At 53.6% G+C, this 17,542-nt stretch overlaps 1 protein-coding gene across 1 annotated transcript in view; it reads left to right on the top strand.

Annotated features, from left to right (window-relative positions):
* The window catches only part of LOC308231255 (uncharacterized protein), a 36,306-nt gene that overhangs the window by 9,838 nt on the left and 8,926 nt on the right, over positions 1-17,542 (top strand). The window contains exons 6-17 of the mRNA XM_080636438.1: positions 822-933; positions 2,437-2,532; positions 4,347-4,432; positions 5,078-5,178; positions 6,141-6,248; positions 7,303-7,419; positions 9,320-9,506; positions 10,264-10,320; positions 11,269-11,494; positions 11,575-11,667; positions 12,788-12,886; positions 15,476-15,634. Of these exons, the coding sequence (XP_080492564.1) occupies positions 822-933; positions 2,437-2,532; positions 4,347-4,432; positions 5,078-5,178; positions 6,141-6,248; positions 7,303-7,419; positions 9,320-9,506; positions 10,264-10,320; positions 11,269-11,494; positions 11,575-11,667; positions 12,788-12,886; positions 15,476-15,634 (1,441 nt within the window). The remainder of the gene's footprint in view (positions 1-821; positions 934-2,436; positions 2,533-4,346; positions 4,433-5,077; positions 5,179-6,140; positions 6,249-7,302; positions 7,420-9,319; positions 9,507-10,263; positions 10,321-11,268; positions 11,495-11,574; positions 11,668-12,787; positions 12,887-15,475; positions 15,635-17,542) is intronic.

Raw genomic sequence — 17,542 nt, 5'->3', positions numbered from 1 at the left:
TATGGGGCTGGGTTGTTTCTATGGGGCGCTATGGGGCTGGGTTGTGTCTATGGGGTGCTATGGGGCTGGGTTGGTTCTATGGGGCTGGGTTGGTTCTATGGGGCTCGGTTGGTTCTATGGGGTGCTGTGGGGCTGGGTTGTTTCTATGGGACTCTATGGGGCGCTATGGGGCTGGGTTGGTTCTATGGGGCTCTATGGGGCTCCATGGGTCCAGGTTGTGGCTATGGGGCTGGGTTGTGGCTATGGGGCGCTATGGGGCTGGGCTGTGGCTATGGGGCTGGGTTGTGGCTATGGGGCGCTATGGGGCTGGGCTGTGGCTATGGGGCTGGGTTGTGGCTATGGGGCGCTATGGGGCTGGGTTGTGGCTATGGGGTGCTATGGGGCTGGGTTGTGGCTATGGGGCTCTATGGGGCTGGGTTGTGGCTATGGGGCTGGACTGTGTCTATGGGGCTCTATGGGTCCAGGCTGTGTCTATGGGGCTGCGTCCAGGTTGTCTTTATGGGGCTCTATGGAGCTGGGCTGTGTCTATGGGGCTGCACCATGTCTATGGGGCGCTATGGGTCTCTGTGGGTCTGGGCTGTCTCTATGGGGCTCTATGGGTCCGGGCTGTCTCTATGGGGCTCTATGGGTCCAGGCTGTGTCTATGGGGCTCTATGGGTCCAGGCTGTCTCTATGGGGCTCTATGGGTCCGGGCTGTCTCTATGGGGCTCTATGGGTCCGGGCTGTCTCTATGGGGCTCTATGGGTCCGGGCTGTCTCTATGGGGCTCTATGGGTCCGGGCTGTCTCTATGGGGCTCTATGGGGCTCTATGGGTCCCCCAGGTCCTTCGTGTTCCGGCCCCAGGGCCCGGAGCTGCGCGAGCGGGGGGGGAGCCAGACCGGGGGCATCGACTTCTTCATCACCCAGGAGCGCGTCGTCTTCCTCGACACCCAGGTACAGCCCTCGTTAACGCTAATGAGCTCGTTAATAGCGGTTATTAATGCTAATGAGCTCGTTAATAGCGGTTATTAATGCTAATGAGCTCGTTAATAGCGGTTATTAATGCTAATGAGCTCGTTAATAGCGGTAATTGACGCTAATGAGCTCGTTAATAGTGGTAATTAACGCTAATGGGCTCGTTAATAGGGGTTATTAATGCTAATGAGTTCGTTAATAGCGGTAATTAACGCTGATGAGCTCGTTAATAGCAGTAATTAACGCTAATGGGCTCGTTAATAGCGGTAATTAATGCTAATGAGCACTTTAATAGCGGTAATTAACGTTAATGAGGTCGTTAATAGTGGTAATTAACGCTAATGAGCTTCTTAATAGCGGTAATTGACGCTAATGAGATCGTTAATAGCAGTAATTAACGGTAATGAGCTCTTTAATAGCGGTAATTAATCCTAATTAGCTTGTTCATAGCGGTAATTAATGCAAATGAGCTCGTTAATAGCGATAATTAACGCTAATGAGTTCGTTAATAGCAGTCATTAACGCTAATGAGCTCGTTAATAGCGGTAATTAACGCTAATGAGCTCGTTAATAGCGGTAATTGACGCTAATGAGCTCGTTAATAGCGGTTATTAATGCTAATGAGTTCGTTAATAGCGGTAGTTAACACTAATGATCTCGTTAATAGCGGTAGTTGACGCTAATGAGCTCGTTAATAGCGATAATTAACGTTAATGAGGTCTTTAATAGTGGTAATTAACGCTAATGAGCTCGTTAATAGCAGTAATTAACGTTAATGAGCTCGTTAATAGCAGTAATTAACGCTAATGAGCTCATTAACAGTGGTAATTGACGCTAATGAGCTTGTTAATAGCGGTAATTGACATTAATGAGCTCGTTGATAACGGTAATTGACGGTAATGAGTTCGTTAGTAGCGGTTCTTAATAGTTTGTTAGTAGCCCTCATAATCCTTTATTAACTCCTTAAGAGCTCATTAATAGCCCTAATAATCCCTCATTAGCGCTAATGAGTTCAGTAATAGCCCTAATAACCCTTCATGACCCTCTTGAGAGATCCTTAATAGCCCTAATAACTGCTCCTTACCCTCTAATGAGTTCATTAATAGCCCTAATAACTTCTCATTAACCTTTAATGAGCTCATTAATAGCCCTATTAACTTGTTTTTACTCCCTCAAGACTTCATTAATAGCACTAATAGCACCTCATTAACGCTAATAAGCTCATTAATAACCATAATAACTCCTCATTAACGCTAATGAGCTCATTAATAGCCCTAATAACACCTAATTACCCTCTTAAGAGCTCATTAATAGCCCTAATAACTCCTCATTAACGCTAATAAGCTCATTAATAGCCCTAATAACATCTAATTACCCTCTTAAGAGCTCATTAATAGCCCCAATAACGCCTCATTAACGCTAATAAGCTCATTAATAGCCCTAATAACCCCTCATTAGCGCTAATGAGCTCGTTAATTGCAGCCATTGCTGAGCCCGGCGCTGCTCGATCACCTCATCAACAACGACCGGAAGCTGCCCCCCGAGTACGGGCTGCCCCACACCTACATCGAGATGCAGGTCTGCCCCTAACGAGCTTCATTAGCCCTTAATTAGCGCTCATTAGCATTAATGGGGGCAATTAGCGTTGATTAGAGGGGGTTAAGGAGGGGGAATGGGGGGCAATGGGGATCAGTGGGGGTCAATGGGTATCAATGGAGGTCAATGGGGGTCAATGGGTATCAATGGGGGTCAATGGGGATCAATGGGGGGCAATGGGGATCAATGGGTATCAATGGGTGTCAATGGGTGCCATTGGGTATCCATGGGGGTCAATGGGTGCCACTGGGGGTCAATAGGGATCAATGGGTGTCAATATTGTCAATGGGTATCAATGGGGGTCAATGGGTGTCAGTGGGTGTCAATGGGTGTCAACGGGTGCCAATGGGTGTCAGTGGGTATCAATGGGTATCAATGGGTATCAATGGGTGTCAAAGGGTGCCAATGGGTGTCAATGGGTATCAATGGGTATCAATAGGGGTCAATGGGTGCCAATGGGTATCAATGGGTGTCAGTGGGTACCAATAGGTGTTAATGGGGGTCAATGGAGGTCAATGGGTATCAATGGGTACTAATGGGGATCAATAGGTAGCAATGGGGGTCAATGGGTGTCAGTGGGTATCAATGGGTGTCAACGGGTGCCAATGGGTGTCAATGGGTGTCAATGGGGGTCCATGGGTATCAATGGGTATCAATGGGTGTCAACGGGTGCCAATGGGTCTCAGTGGGTATCAATGGGTATCAATGGGTATCAATGGGTGTCAAGGGGTGCCAATGGGTGCCAATGGGTGCCAATGGGTGTCAATGGGTATCAATGGGTATCAATGGGTGTCAACGGGTGCCAATGGGTGTCAATGGGTGTCAATGGGTATCAATGGGGGTCAATGGGTGCCAATGGGTATCAATGGGGGTCAATGGGAACCAATGGGGGTCAGTGGGGGTCAATGGGTGTCAGTGGGTACCAATAGGTGTCAATGGGTATCAATGGGGGTCAATGGGTGTCAGTGGGTATCAATGGGTGTCAACGGGTGCCAATGGGTGTCAATGGGTATCAATGGGGGTCAATGGGTGCCAATAGGTGTCAATTGGTGTCAATGGGGGTCAATGGGTACCAATGGGTGTCAATGGGTACCAATGGGGGTCAGTGGGTGTCAATGGGTGTCAATGGGTATCAATGGGTATCAATGGGTGTCAATGGGTGTCAACGGGTGCCAGTGGGTGTCAGTGGGTATCAATGGGTATCAATGGGTGTCAACGGGTGCCAATGGGTGTCAATGGGTGTCAATGTGTATCAATGGGTGTCAACGGGTGTCAATGGGTGTCAATGGGTATCAATGGGTATCAATGGGTGTCAATGGGTGCCAATGGGTGTCAATGGGTATCAATGGGGGTCAATGGGTATCAATGGGTATCAATGGGGGTCAATGGGTATCAATGGGTGTCAACGGGTGCCAATGGGTGCGAATGGGTGTCAATGGGTATCAATGGGGGTCAATGGGTATCAATAGGAATCAATGGGTATCAATGGGTATCAATGGGTATCAATGGGTGTCAACGGGTGCCAATGGGTGCGAATGGGTGTCAATGGGTATCAATGGGGGTCAATGGGTATCAATAGGAATCAATGGGTATCAATGGGTATCAATGGGGGTCAATGGGGATCAATGGGTATCAATGGGTGTCAACGGGTGCCAATGGGTACCAATGGGTATCACTGGGTATCAGTGGGGGTCAGTGGGGGTCAATGGCTGCCAATGGGGGTCAGTGGGGCTCAGTGGGTGCTGTGGGGTGGGTGGGTGCTGAGCGGCGGCTCCGGCCCCACACGTGTGGGGCAGTCCCTGCAGATCGCGGCCTTCCTGTTCACCGTGTGCCACGTGGTGCTGCTCGTGCAGGATTGGTTCACGGACCTCGGCCTCTACCGGTGCGGGCGCCCCACAGGGACCACAGAGCCCCATAGTGACCCATGGAGACCCCATAGTGACCCATGGAGACCCCATAGAGACCCATAGAGACCCCATAGAGACCCATAGAGACCCATAGAGACCCCATAGAGACCCCATAGAGACCCATAGAGACCCCATAGAGACCCCATAGAGACCCATAGAGACCCCATAGAGACCCATAGAGACCCCATAGAGACCCCATAGAGACCCATAGAGACCCCATAGAGACCCCATAGAGACCCATAGAGACCCCATAGAGACCCCATAGAGACCCCATAGAGAACCATAGAGACCGAGACCCATAGAGACCCCATAGAGACCCCATAGAAACCCCATAGTGACCCATGGAGACCCCATAGAGACCCCATAGAGACCCATAGAGAAATATAGAGACCCCATAGAGACCCATGGAGACCCCATAGAGACCCATAGAGACCCCATAGTGACCCATGGAGACCCCATAGAGACCCATAGAGACCCCATAGAGACCCCATAGTGACCCATGGAGACCCCATAGAGACCCCATAGAGACCCCATAGAGACCCATAGAGACCCCATTACCCCCATTACCCCCCATTGCCCCCATTACCCCCCATTGCCCCTATGGGGTCTCTGCCCCACAGGTTCCTGCAGACGGCCGAGATGGTGAAGCCTTCGACCCCCTCCCCTGGGCACGAGCCCAGCGCCGGTGCCGAGGAGCCCTCGGAGTACTACCCCCACCTGGGTGAGCCCCATAGGGACCCATAGAGACCCATAGGGACCCATAGAGACCCCATAGAGACCCCATAGAGACCCATAGAGACCCATAGAGACCCATAGAGACCCCATAGAGACCCCATAGAGACCCATAGAGACCCATAGAGACCTCATAGAGACCCCATAGAGACCCATAGAGACCCCATAGAGACCCATAGAGACCCATAGAGACCCCATAGAGCCCCATAGAGACCCATAGAGACCCATAGAGACCCATAGAGACCCCATAGAGACCCCATAGAGACCCCATAGAGACCCCATAGAGACCCATAGAGACCCCATAGAGACCCCATAGAGACCCCATAGGGACCCCATAGGGACCCCATAGAGCCCCATAGAGCCCCATAGAGACCCCATAGAGACCCATAGAGACCCATAGAGACCCCCTAGAGACCCCATAGAGCCCCCTAGAGACCCCATAGAGACCCATAGAGACCCATAGAGACCCCCTAGAGACCCCATAGAGCCCCCTAGAGACCCATAGAGACCCCATAGAGACCCCATAGAGACCCCATAGAGACCCCATAGGGACCCCATAGGGACCCCATAGAGACCCCATAGAGCCCCATAGAGCCCCATAGAGCCCCCTAGAGACCCATAGAGACCCCATAGAGACCCATAGAGACCCCCTAGAGACCCATAGAGACCCATAGAGACCCATAGAGACCCCATAGAGACCCATAGAGACCCCATAGAGACCCATAGAGACCCATAGAGACCCCCTAGAGACCCCATAGAGACCCATAGAGACCCATAGAGACCCCATAGAGACCCCATAGAGACCCATAGAGACCCCCTAGAGACCCCATAGAGACCCATAGAGACCCATAGAGACCCCATAGAGACCCCATAGAGCCCCATAGAGACCCCATAGAGACCCATAGAGACCCCATAGAGACCCATAGCGCCTCATAAGTGCCCCCCCCGCAGTGTTCGTGCAGACCCGGGCCGGTCCCGGCTCCTTCCGGCCCCGCCGGCTCCGGCAGATGCAGCGGCTCCTGCAGCGGCTGATGGCGCACTCGCACCTGAAGTACCGCGGTGCGCCACGGGGGGGCGGCAGAGCGCAGCGCCCAGTGCGGCCTATGGGGGGGAATGGGGTCAATGGGGGCAATGGGGGAATGGGGGAATGGGGAATGGGGGGAATGGGGGAATGGGGGGAATGGGGGAATGGGGGAATGGGGAATGGGGGGAATGGGGGCAATGGGGGGAATGGGGAATGGGGGAATGGGGAATGGGGGAATGGGGGAATGGGGGGAATGGGGGAATGGGGGAATGGGGAATGGGGGGAATGGGGCAATGGGGGGAATGGGGAATGGGGGAATGGGGAATGGGGGAATGGGGGCAATGGGGGGAATGGGGAATGGGGGGAATGGGGGAATGGGGGGGAATGGGGGAATGGGGAATGGGGGGAATGGGGGGAATGGGGGAATGGGGAATGGGGGAATGGGGGAATGGGGGAATGGGGGGAATGGGAATGGGGGGAATGGGGGAATGGGGGAATGGGGGAATGGGGGAATGGGGATGGGGGAATGGGGGCAATGGGGGAATGGGGGCAATGGGAGCAATGGGGGCAATGGGGGAATGGGGCAATGGGGCAATGGGGGAATGGGGGGAATGGGGGCAATGGGGGGAATGGGAGCAATGGGGGGCAATGGGGGGAATGGGGGCAATGGGGGCAATGGGGGGAATGGGGGCAATGGGGGGAATGGGGGCAATGGGGGCAATGGGGGAATGGGGGCAATGGGGGCAATGGGGGGAATGGGGGGGAATGGGAGCAATGGGGGCAATGGGGGTAATGGGGGTAATGGGGGTAATGGGGGAATGGGGGGAATGGGAGCAATGGGGGCCATGGGGGCAATGGGTCAATGGGGGAATGGGGGCAATGGGGGCAATGGGGGGAATGGGGGAATGGGGGCAATGGGGGCAAGGGGGGAATGGGGGGAATGGGAGCAATGGGGGGCAATGGGGGCAATGGGGGCAATGGGTCAATGGGGGTAATGGGAACCTATGGTGGACACTGGGGTCCCTGTAGGTCTCTATAGGTCTCTATAGGTCTCTATAGGTCCCTATAGGTGCCTGTGTCCCCCTGCAGGGTCCCTGTGCCCCCGGGAGCTGGTGCCGGGGCTCCCTGAGGGCCCCCCCGAGGCCGACGTGAACCTGTTCCTGCTGCCCCCCATGGAGGCGGACGAGGAGGCCCCCCCCCGCCCTGGTGAGTGCCTATAGAACCGTATAGACCAGTATAGACCAGTATAGACCCGTATAGAGCAGTATAGACCCATATAGAGCAGTATAGACCCGTATAGAGCAGTATAGACCCATATAGAGCAGTATAGACCCGTATAGAGCAGTATAGACCCATATAGAGCAGTATAGACCCGTATAGAGCAGTATAGAGACATATAGACCCGTAAAGACCTGTATAGACCCATATAGAGCAGTATAGAGACATATAGACCCGTATAGACCTGTATAGACCCGTATAGAGCAGTATAGAGACATATAGACCCGTATAGACCTGTATAGACCCATATAGAGCAGTATAGAGACATATAGACCCGTATAGACCTGTATAGACCCATATAGAGCAGTATAGAGACATATAGACCCGTATAGACCTGTATAGACCCGTATAGAGCAGTATAGAGACATATAGACCCCTAAAGACCTGTATAGACCCATATAGAGCAGTATAGAGACATATAGACCCGTAAAGACCTGTATAGACCCATATAGAGCAGTATAGACCTGTATAGACCAGTATAGAGCAGTATAGACCTGTACAGACCCAACCGCATCCCAGTGCATCCCAATCCCTCCCATTGGCTCCCATTGGCTCCCATTGCCCCCATTGGCTCCCATTGGCTCCCATTGGCTCCCATTGGCTTCCATTGGCTACCATTGACTCCCATTGGCTCCATTGGCTCCCATTGGCTCCCATTGCCCCCATTGGCTCCCATTGCCCCCATTGGCTCCCATTGGCTCCCATTGGCTCCCATTGCCCCCATTGGCTCCCATTGGCTCCCATTGGCTACCATTGACTCCCATTGGCTCCATTGGCTCCCATTGGCTCCCATTGCCCCCATTGGCTCCCATTGCCCCCATTGGCTCCCATTGCCCCCATTGGCTTCCATTGGCTCCCATTGCCCCCATTGGCTCCCATTGCCCCCATTGGCTCCCATTGCCCCCATTGGCTCCCCTCGGCCCCCACTGGCTCCCATTGGCTCCCGTTGTCTTCCGTTGGCTCGTTGTCTTCCGTTGGCTCCCGTTGGCTCCCATTGCCCCCATTGGCTCCCCTCGGCCCCCATTGGCTCCCATTGGCTCCCATTGGCTCCCATTGGCTCCCATTGCCCCCATTGGCTCCCATTGGCTCCCATTGGCTCCCATTGACTCCCATTTGCCCCCATTGCCCCCATTGGCTCCCATTGGCTCCCATTGGCTCCCGTTGGCTCCCATTGCCCCCATTGGCTCCCATTGCCCCCATTGGCTCCCATTGGCTCCCATTGCCCCCATTGGCTCCCATTGGCTCCCATTGCCCCCATTGACTCCCGTTGGCTCCCATTGCCCCCATTGACTCCCGTTGGCTCCCATTGACTCCCGTTGGCTCCCATTGGCTCCCATTGACTCCCGTTGGCTCCCATTGCCCCCACTGACTCCCGTTGGCTCCCATTGCCCCCACTGACTCCCGTTGGCTCCCATTGCCCCCATTGACTCCCGTTGGCTCCCATTGACTCCCGTTGGCTCCCGTTGGCTCCCGTTGGCTCCCGTTGGCTCCCATTGACTCCCGTTGGCTCCCATTGGCTCCCGTTGGCTCCCATTGCCCCCACTGACTCCCGTTGGCTCCCGTTGGCTCCCATTGACTCCCGTTGGCTCCCATTGACTCCCGTTGGCTCCCATTGGCTCCCATTGACTCCCGTTGGCTCCCATTGACTCCCGTTGGCTCCCGTTGGCTCCCATTGACTCCCGTTGGCTCCCATTGACTCCCGTTGGCTCCCATTGACTCCCGTTGGCTCCCATTGGCTCCCGTTGGCTCCCGTTGGCTCCCATTGACTCCCGTTGGCTCCCATTGGCTCCCATTGACTCCCGTTGGCTCCCATTGGCTCCCGTTGCAGGCTCCTCGCCGCTGTTCCCTCTGCTGGCGCCGTTCCGGGGCCACGCTTCCTTCGGGACGCTCCTGGCTCGGCTCCGGGGCCGGGTGCTGGCGGCGGCGCGGGCGCAGCTTTCCCACAGCCTCCTGACCGAGCGCAACTGGGACGGAGCGGGAGGGACTGGGAGGGACTGGGAGGGACTGGGAGGGGGGTGGGTTAGACTGGGATAGACTGGGATAGACTGGGATAGGCTGGGTTATACTGGGATAGACTGGGATAGACTGGGATGGGGGTGGGTTATAGTGGGATAGACTGGGATAGGCTGGGATGGGGGTGGGTTATAGTGGGATAGACTGGGATAGGCTGGGATGGGGGTGGGTTATAGTGGGATAGACTGGGATAGGCTGGGATGGGGGTGGGTTATAGTGGGTTATACTGGGATAGACTGGGATAAACTGGGATGGGGGTGGGTTATAGTGGGTTATACTGGGATAGACTGGGAGGGACTGGGATGGGGTTGGGTTGTAGCGGGTTATACTGGGATAGACTGGGTTATAGTGGGAGAGACTGGGATAGACTGGGTTATACTGGGTTATAGTGGGATAGACTGGGTTAGACTGGGATAGACTGGGAGGGACTGGGTTATAGTGGGAGGGACGGGGATGGGGATGGGAGGGACTGGGATGGTGGGTTAGACTGGGAGGGATTGGAATGGGACTGGGATGGGATTGGGAGGGACTGGGTTATACTGGGAGAAACTGGGTTATACTGGGATAGACTGGGGTTATACTGGGCTAGACTGGGAGGGCATTGGGTGCACTGGGAGGGAACTGGGATGGAACGGGGGGGACCGGGATATACTGGGATGGGAACCGGGAGCACTGGGATGTCGCGTACTGGTCCATACAGACCCATACGGGTGCGTACTGGTCCGTACTGGTCTATACTGGTCCGTTCTGGCCCCACAGGTTCCATTACGCCGCCCGGATCTGGGATGGGGTGAAGAAGTCCTCGGCCCTGGCTGAGTACGGGCGGCTGCTGGGCTGAGGCCACGCCCCCTTCCCCGTGGCCACGCCCCCTTCCCATTGACCCCGTTGTGCTGAGGCCACGCCCCCTCCCGCGTTGGCCACGCCCCCTCCCGCCGTGGCTCCGCCCCCATTGGCCAATAAACGCGCTTGGAGCCCCCCCCCCCCCAACTGTGTCTCATTGGGCTCTAATGAGAGGGGTTGGGGGTAATGAAGGCGCCATAGAGGGTAATGAGGGGCTATAGGGGGTAATGAAGACCTATAGGGACCCATAGAGACCCTATAGAGACCCATAAAGACCATAGAGACCTATAGAGCCCCATAGAAACCTATGGAGACCAGAGAGACCCATAGATACACAGAGACCCATAGGGACCTATAGAGACCATAAAGACCCATACAGACCCATAGAGCCCTATAGAGACCTATAGAGACCCCATAGAGACCCATTAAGATCATAGAGACCTATAGGGACCTATAGAGACCATAAAGACCCATAGAGCCCCATTGAAACCTATAGAGACCCATTAAGATCATAGAGACCCATAGGGACCTATAGAGACCATAAAGACCCATACAGACCCATAGAGCCCCATAGAAACCTATAGAGACCCCATAGAGACCCATTAAGATCATAGAGACCTATAGAGACCATAAAGACCCATACAGACCCATAGAGCCCCATAGAAACCTATATGGACCCCATAGAGACCCATTAAGATCATAGAGACCTATAGGGACCTATAGAGACCATAAAGACCCATACAGACACTTGGAGCCCCATAGGAACCTATACAGACCCACAGAGACACAGAGGCCCATAGGGACCTATAGAGACCATAAAAACCCATACAGACCCATAGAGCCCCATAGAGACCCATAGAGACACTGCGCATGCGCGCCAAGAAACCGCGGGAAACGCTTTAACCCCCTCCGCTTACCATAGAGCCTGGCGGACCGACTGCCCAGCGCGTCTCCCTCTCCCTCACACTGCGCATGCGCGCCACGCCGCTCCCTCAGCGCACGCACCATAGAGGTGGCGGACCGGCCGGTGCAGAGCGCCACCCTTTATAAGCGGCGGCACTTCCGCCCCCTGCCAGACGCCGCTTCCGGTGCGGCGGCGATGGCCGAGATCCCTCTGCTCCGCGTCGTGTCCGTGTCCAGCGAGGATCCGGTAACGGGGCCGGGCCTGGCGCGGGGCGGGGGGAGGCCCCGGTCCCGCTCCCGGTCCCTTTACCCCCGTTGTCCCCTCAGCGGCACCCGGCGCTGAACCTGCTGCAGCCGGAGGCGGGCGGGCGATGGCGGGGGGCGAAGGCCGGGGAGCGGCAAATCAGCGTGGAGCTGGAGGTGAAGGGGGCTTGTGGGGCCTATGGGGGGGCCTGGGTGCTGTTCCTATGTACCCCTGTATACCCCTATATAGCGTCTTATGTACCCCTTATGTACCCCTATATACCGTCCTATGTACTCCTATATACCTTCCTATGTACCCCTTATGTACCCCCTATATACCCCTATATACCTTCCTATGTACCCCTGTATAGCCCTATATAGCGTCCTATGTACCCCTATATAGCGTCCTATGTACCCCTATATACCCCCTCTATCTGCTATATATCTCTTATGTCACATATATACCCCCTATATGCCCGCTATGTACCCCTATATACCTCCTATGTCCCCTATATACCCGCTATGTACCCCTATGTACCCGCTATATACCCCCTATGTCCCCTATATACCTTCCTATATACCCCCTATGTCCCCCTATATACCCCCTATATACTCCCTATGTCCCCTTATATACCCCCTATGTCCCCTTATATACCCCCTATGTCCCCTATATACCTTCCTATATACCCTCTATGTCCCCCTATATACTCCCTATGTCCCCTATATGCCCCCTATGTACCCGTATGTCCCCTATATACCCCCTATATACCCCCTCTGTCCCCTTATACCCCCTCTGTCCCCTTATATACCCCCTATATACCCCTCTATGTCCCCTATGTCCCCTATATACCCCCTATGTCCCCTATATACCCCCTATATACCCCCTATGTCCCCCTATATACCCCTATGTCCCCTATATACCCCCTATATACCCCCTATATACCCCCTATGTCCCCCTATATAACCCCTATGTCCCCTATATACCCCCTATATACCCCCTATATACCCCCTATGTCCCCTATATACCCCCTATGTCTCCCTATATACCCCCTATGTCTCCCTATATACCCCCTATGTCCCCTATATACCCCCTATGTCCCCCTATATACCCCCATATACCCCCTATATACCCCCTATGTCCCCTATATACCCCCTATGTCTCCCTATATACCCCCTATGTCTCCCTATATACCCCCTATATACCCCCTATATACCCCCTATGTCCCCCTATATACCCCTATATACCCCCTATATACCCCCTATGTCTCCCTATATACCCCTATGTCCCCTATGGCAGCTCCCTGCGGGGCAGCGCCTCCATCGCCTGCTCATCGGCAACAACGGCTCCGCCTTCGTGGAGGCACTCGTGGGGAACCAGGATGGGGGCAGCTTCCAGGTGAGCCTATAGAGACCCTATGGATACCTATAGAGACCCTATGGATACCTATAGAGACCCTATAGAGACCCTATGGATACCTATAGAGACCTATAGAGACCCTATAGAGACCCTATGGATACCTATAGAGACCTATAGAGACCCTATAGAGACCCTATGGATACCTATAGAGACCTATAGAGACCCTATAGAGACCCTATGGATACCTATAGAGACCTATAGAGACCCTATAGAGACCCTATGGATACCTATGGAGACCCTATAGAGACCCTATGGATACCTATAGAGACCCTATAGAGACCCTATGGATACCTATAGAGACCTATAGAGACCCTATAGAGACCCTATGGATACCTATGGAGACCTATAGAGACCCTATGGAGACCTATAGAGACCCTATGGATACCTATAGAGACCCTATAGAGACCCTATGGATACCTATAGAGACCCTATGGATACCTATAGAGACCCTATAGAGACCCTATGGATACCTATAGAGACCTATAGAGACCCTATGGATACCTATAGAGACCCTATGGATACCTATAGAGACCTATAGAGACCCTATGGATACCTATAGAGACCCTATAGAGACCCTATGGATACCTATAGAGACCTATGGAGACCCTATAGAGACCCTATGGATACCTATAGAGACCCTATAGAGACCCTATGGATACCTATAGAGACCCTATAGAGACCTATAGATACATGTAGAGACTTTATAGAGACATATAGAGACCCTGTGGATACCCAGAGATACCTATAGATACCTATAGAGACCCTATAGAGATCTATAGATACACGTAGAGACCCTATAGAGACCTATAGAGACCCTATAGATAACTATAGAGACTTATAGAGACCCTATAGAGACCTATAGATATATGTAGAGACCCTATAGAGACCTATAGATACATGTAGAGACCTTATAGAGACCTATAGAGACCCTATAGATATGTGTAGAGACATTATAGATACCTATAGATATGTGTAGAGACCCTATAGATACATACAGAGAACCTATAGAGACCTATAGATACCTATAGATATGTATAGAGACCTCTAGAAACCCTATAGGTACATATAGAGACACTATAGAGATGCCTTAGAGACCCTATAGATATCTATAGAGGCTGTATAGACACCCCATAGACACCCCATAGGCATCCTATAGACCGCCCCATAAACTCCCTATAGACTCCCTATAAATAACCTATAGTTACGTTGTAGATACCCATAGACACCCTATACATATCCTATGGACATCTATAGGCACCCTATAGATACCCATAGGCAAACTGTAGATAGCCTATAGATACCTATGGACTCTCCCATAGAAACCTATAGACACCTCTACAGCCCTATAGATCCCCAGGGACGCCCCATTGACACCTATAGACACTTATAACCCCACATCGCCCTCCTGACCCTATAGCGTCCCATAGGACCCTATAACACCCTATAGGACTCCCTAACACTGCATAGCACCCATGGGACCCTATAGCACCCCTCTTAGCCCATGTCCCCCTATGTAACCCCTATATAGCCCCTATGTAACCCCTTTATAACCTTTATATAGCCCCTATATAACCCTTATAGACCCCTATATGGCCCGTGTATAACCCCGATATAGCCCCTATGTAACCCCTATATAACCTTCATAAAGCTCCTATATAACCTAATAGACCCCTGTAACCCCTATGAACCTCTATGTAACCCCTATATAGGTATATAAGCCCTATAGACTACTATATAACCCCTATATAGCCCCTATATAACCCTTATAGACCCCTATACAACCCCTGTGTAACCCCTGTATAGCCCCTATACAACCCCTTTGTAACCCCTATACACCCCTAGGTAGCCCCTTATATAACCCCTATATAGTCCCTATGTAACCCATATAGGCTGCTATGTAACCCTTATATAACCTCTATAGACCCCTATGTAACCCCTGTACAACCCCTATAGACCCCTATGTAACCCCTATACACCCCTATGCAACCCCTATATAACGCCTATGGACACCTATATAACCCCTATAAAACCCTTATGTAACCCCTATATAACTCCTATAGACTCCTATATAGCCTCTATGTAACCCCTGTAGACTGCTATGTAAACCCTATATAACCTCTATAGACCCCTATATAAACCCTATAAAACTCCTATGTAACCCCTATACACCCCTATATAGCGCCTATGTAACCCCTATAGACCGCTATGTAAACCCTATGTAACCCCTATAGACCCCTACAGACCCCTATATAAACCCTATAGACCCCTATGTAACCCCTGTATAATCCCTATAGACCCCTATATAGCCCCTATGTAACCTCTATAGAGTGTTATGTAAACTCTATATAACCCCTAGAGACCGCTATATAACCCCTATGTAACCCCTATATAACCCCTATAAACCCCTATGCAACCCCTATATAACCCCTATGTAGCCCCTATATAATCCCTATAGACCCCTATATAATCCCTATATACCCCTATGCAACCCCTATGTCACCCCTATGTCACCCCTATAGACCCCTATATGTAACCCCTATATAACCCCTATACGTGACCTCTCCATAGGTGCTGCTGCCCACGGCCGCCTTCATGACCCCCCGCGAGAGCCGCGAGGGGGCGGAGCCTCGCAGGGGGCGGAGCTTCGGGCCCGAGGCCCTGGTGAAGGGCGCCCTGGGGGGGGGCTGGGACCGCCTGCGCCTCGTCTGCACCCAGCCCTATAGCCAGGTGAGCCTATAGGGGCTATAGGGTCTGCCAGGGGAGCCTATAGGGGCTATAGGGTCTGCCAGGTGAGCCTATAGGGGCTATAGGGTGTGCCAGGTGAGCCTATAGGGGCTATAGGGTCTGCCAGGGGAGCCTATAGGGGCTATAGGGTCTGCCAGGGGAGCCTATAGGGGCTATAGGGGTCTGCCAGGTGAGCCTATAGGGGCTATAGGGTGTGCCAGGTGAGCCTATAGGGGCTATAGGGTCTGCCAGGGGAGCCTATAGGGGCTATAGGGTCTGCCAGGGGAGCCTATAGGGGCTATAGGGGTCTGCCAGGTGAGCCTATAGGGGCTATAGGGTGTGCCAGGTGAGCCTATAGGGGCTATAGGGTCTGCCAGGGGAGCCTATAGGGGCTATAGGGGTCTGCCAGGTGAGCCTATAGGGGCTATAGGGTCTGCCAGGGGAGCCTATAGGGGCTATAGGGTCTGCCAGGGGAGCCTATAGGGGCTATAGGGTCTGCCAGGGGAGCCTATAGGGGCTATAGGGTCTGCCAGGGGAGCCTATAGGGGCTATAGGGGTGTGCCAGGGGAGCCTATAGGGGCTATAGGGTCTGCCAGGGGAGCCTATAGGGGCTATAGGGTCTGCCAGGTGAGCCTATAGGGGCTATAGGGGTCTGCCAGGGGAGCCTATAGGGGCTATAGGGGTGTGCCAGGGGAGCCTATAGGGGCTATAGGGGTGTGCCAGGTGAGCCTATAGGGGCTATAGGGTCTGCCAGGGGAGCCTATAGGGGCTATAGGGTCTGCCAGGGGAGCCTATAGGGGCTATAGGGGTCTGCCAGGTGAGCCTATAGGGGCTATAGGGGTCTGCCAGGTGAGCCTATAGGGGCTATAGGGGTGTGCCAGGGGAGCCTATAGGGGCTATAGGGGTGTGCCAGGTGAGCCTATAGGGGCTATAGGGTCTGCCAGGGGAGCCTATAGGGGCTATAGGGTCTGCCAGGGGAGCCTATAGGGGCTATAGGGGTCTGCCAGGTGAGCCTATAGGGGCTATAGGGGTCTGCCAGGGGAGCCTATAGGGGCTATAGGGTCTGCCAGGTGAGCCTATAGGGGCTATAGGGGTCTGCCAGGTGAGCCTATAGGGGCTATAGGGTGTGCCAGGGGAGCCTATAGGGGCTATAGGGGTCTGCTAGGTGAGCCTATAGGGGTCTGCCAGGTGAGCCTATAGGGGCTATAGGGGTCTGCCAGGTGAGCTTATAGGGGCTATAGGGGTCTGCCAGGTGAGCCTATAGGGGCTATAGGGTGTGCCAGGTGAGCCTATAGGGGCTATAGGGTCTGCCAGGTGAGCCTATAGGGGCTATAGGGGTCTGCCAGGTGAACCTATAGGGGCTATAGGGTCTGCCAGGGGAGCCTATAGGGGCTATAGGGTCTGCCAGGGGAGCCTATAGGGGCTATAGGGGTCTTCCAGGTGAGCCTATAGGGGCTATAGGGTCTGCCAGGGGAGCCTATAGGGGCTATAGGGGTGTGCCAGGTGAGCCTATAGGGGCTATAGGGGTCTGCCAGGTGAGCCTATAGGGGCTATAGGGTCTGCCAGGGGAGCCTATAGGGGCTATAGGGTCTGCCAGGGGAGCCTATAGGGGCTATAGGGGTCTGCCAGGTGAGCCTATAGGGGCTATAGGGGTCTGCCAGGTGAGCCTATAGGGGCTATAGGGGTGTGCCAGGGGAGCCTATAGGGGCTATAGGGGTGTGCCAGGTGAGCCTATAGGGGCTATAGGGTCTGCCAGGTGAGCCTATAGGGGCTATAGGGTCTGCCAGGGGAGCCTATAGGGGCTATAGGGGTCTGCCAGGTGAGCCTATAGGGGCTATAGGGGTGTGCCAGGGGAGCCTATAGGGGCTATAGGGGTGTGCCAGGGGAGCCTATAGGGGCTATAGGGGTGTG

The sequence above is a fragment of the Psittacula echo genome, assembly GCF_963264785.1.
Source record: "Psittacula echo genome assembly, chromosome: 33".
Classification (NCBI taxonomy): domain Eukaryota; kingdom Metazoa; phylum Chordata; class Aves; order Psittaciformes; family Psittacidae; genus Psittacula; species Psittacula echo.
This window is presented reverse-complemented; position numbering and strand designations above follow the sequence as displayed.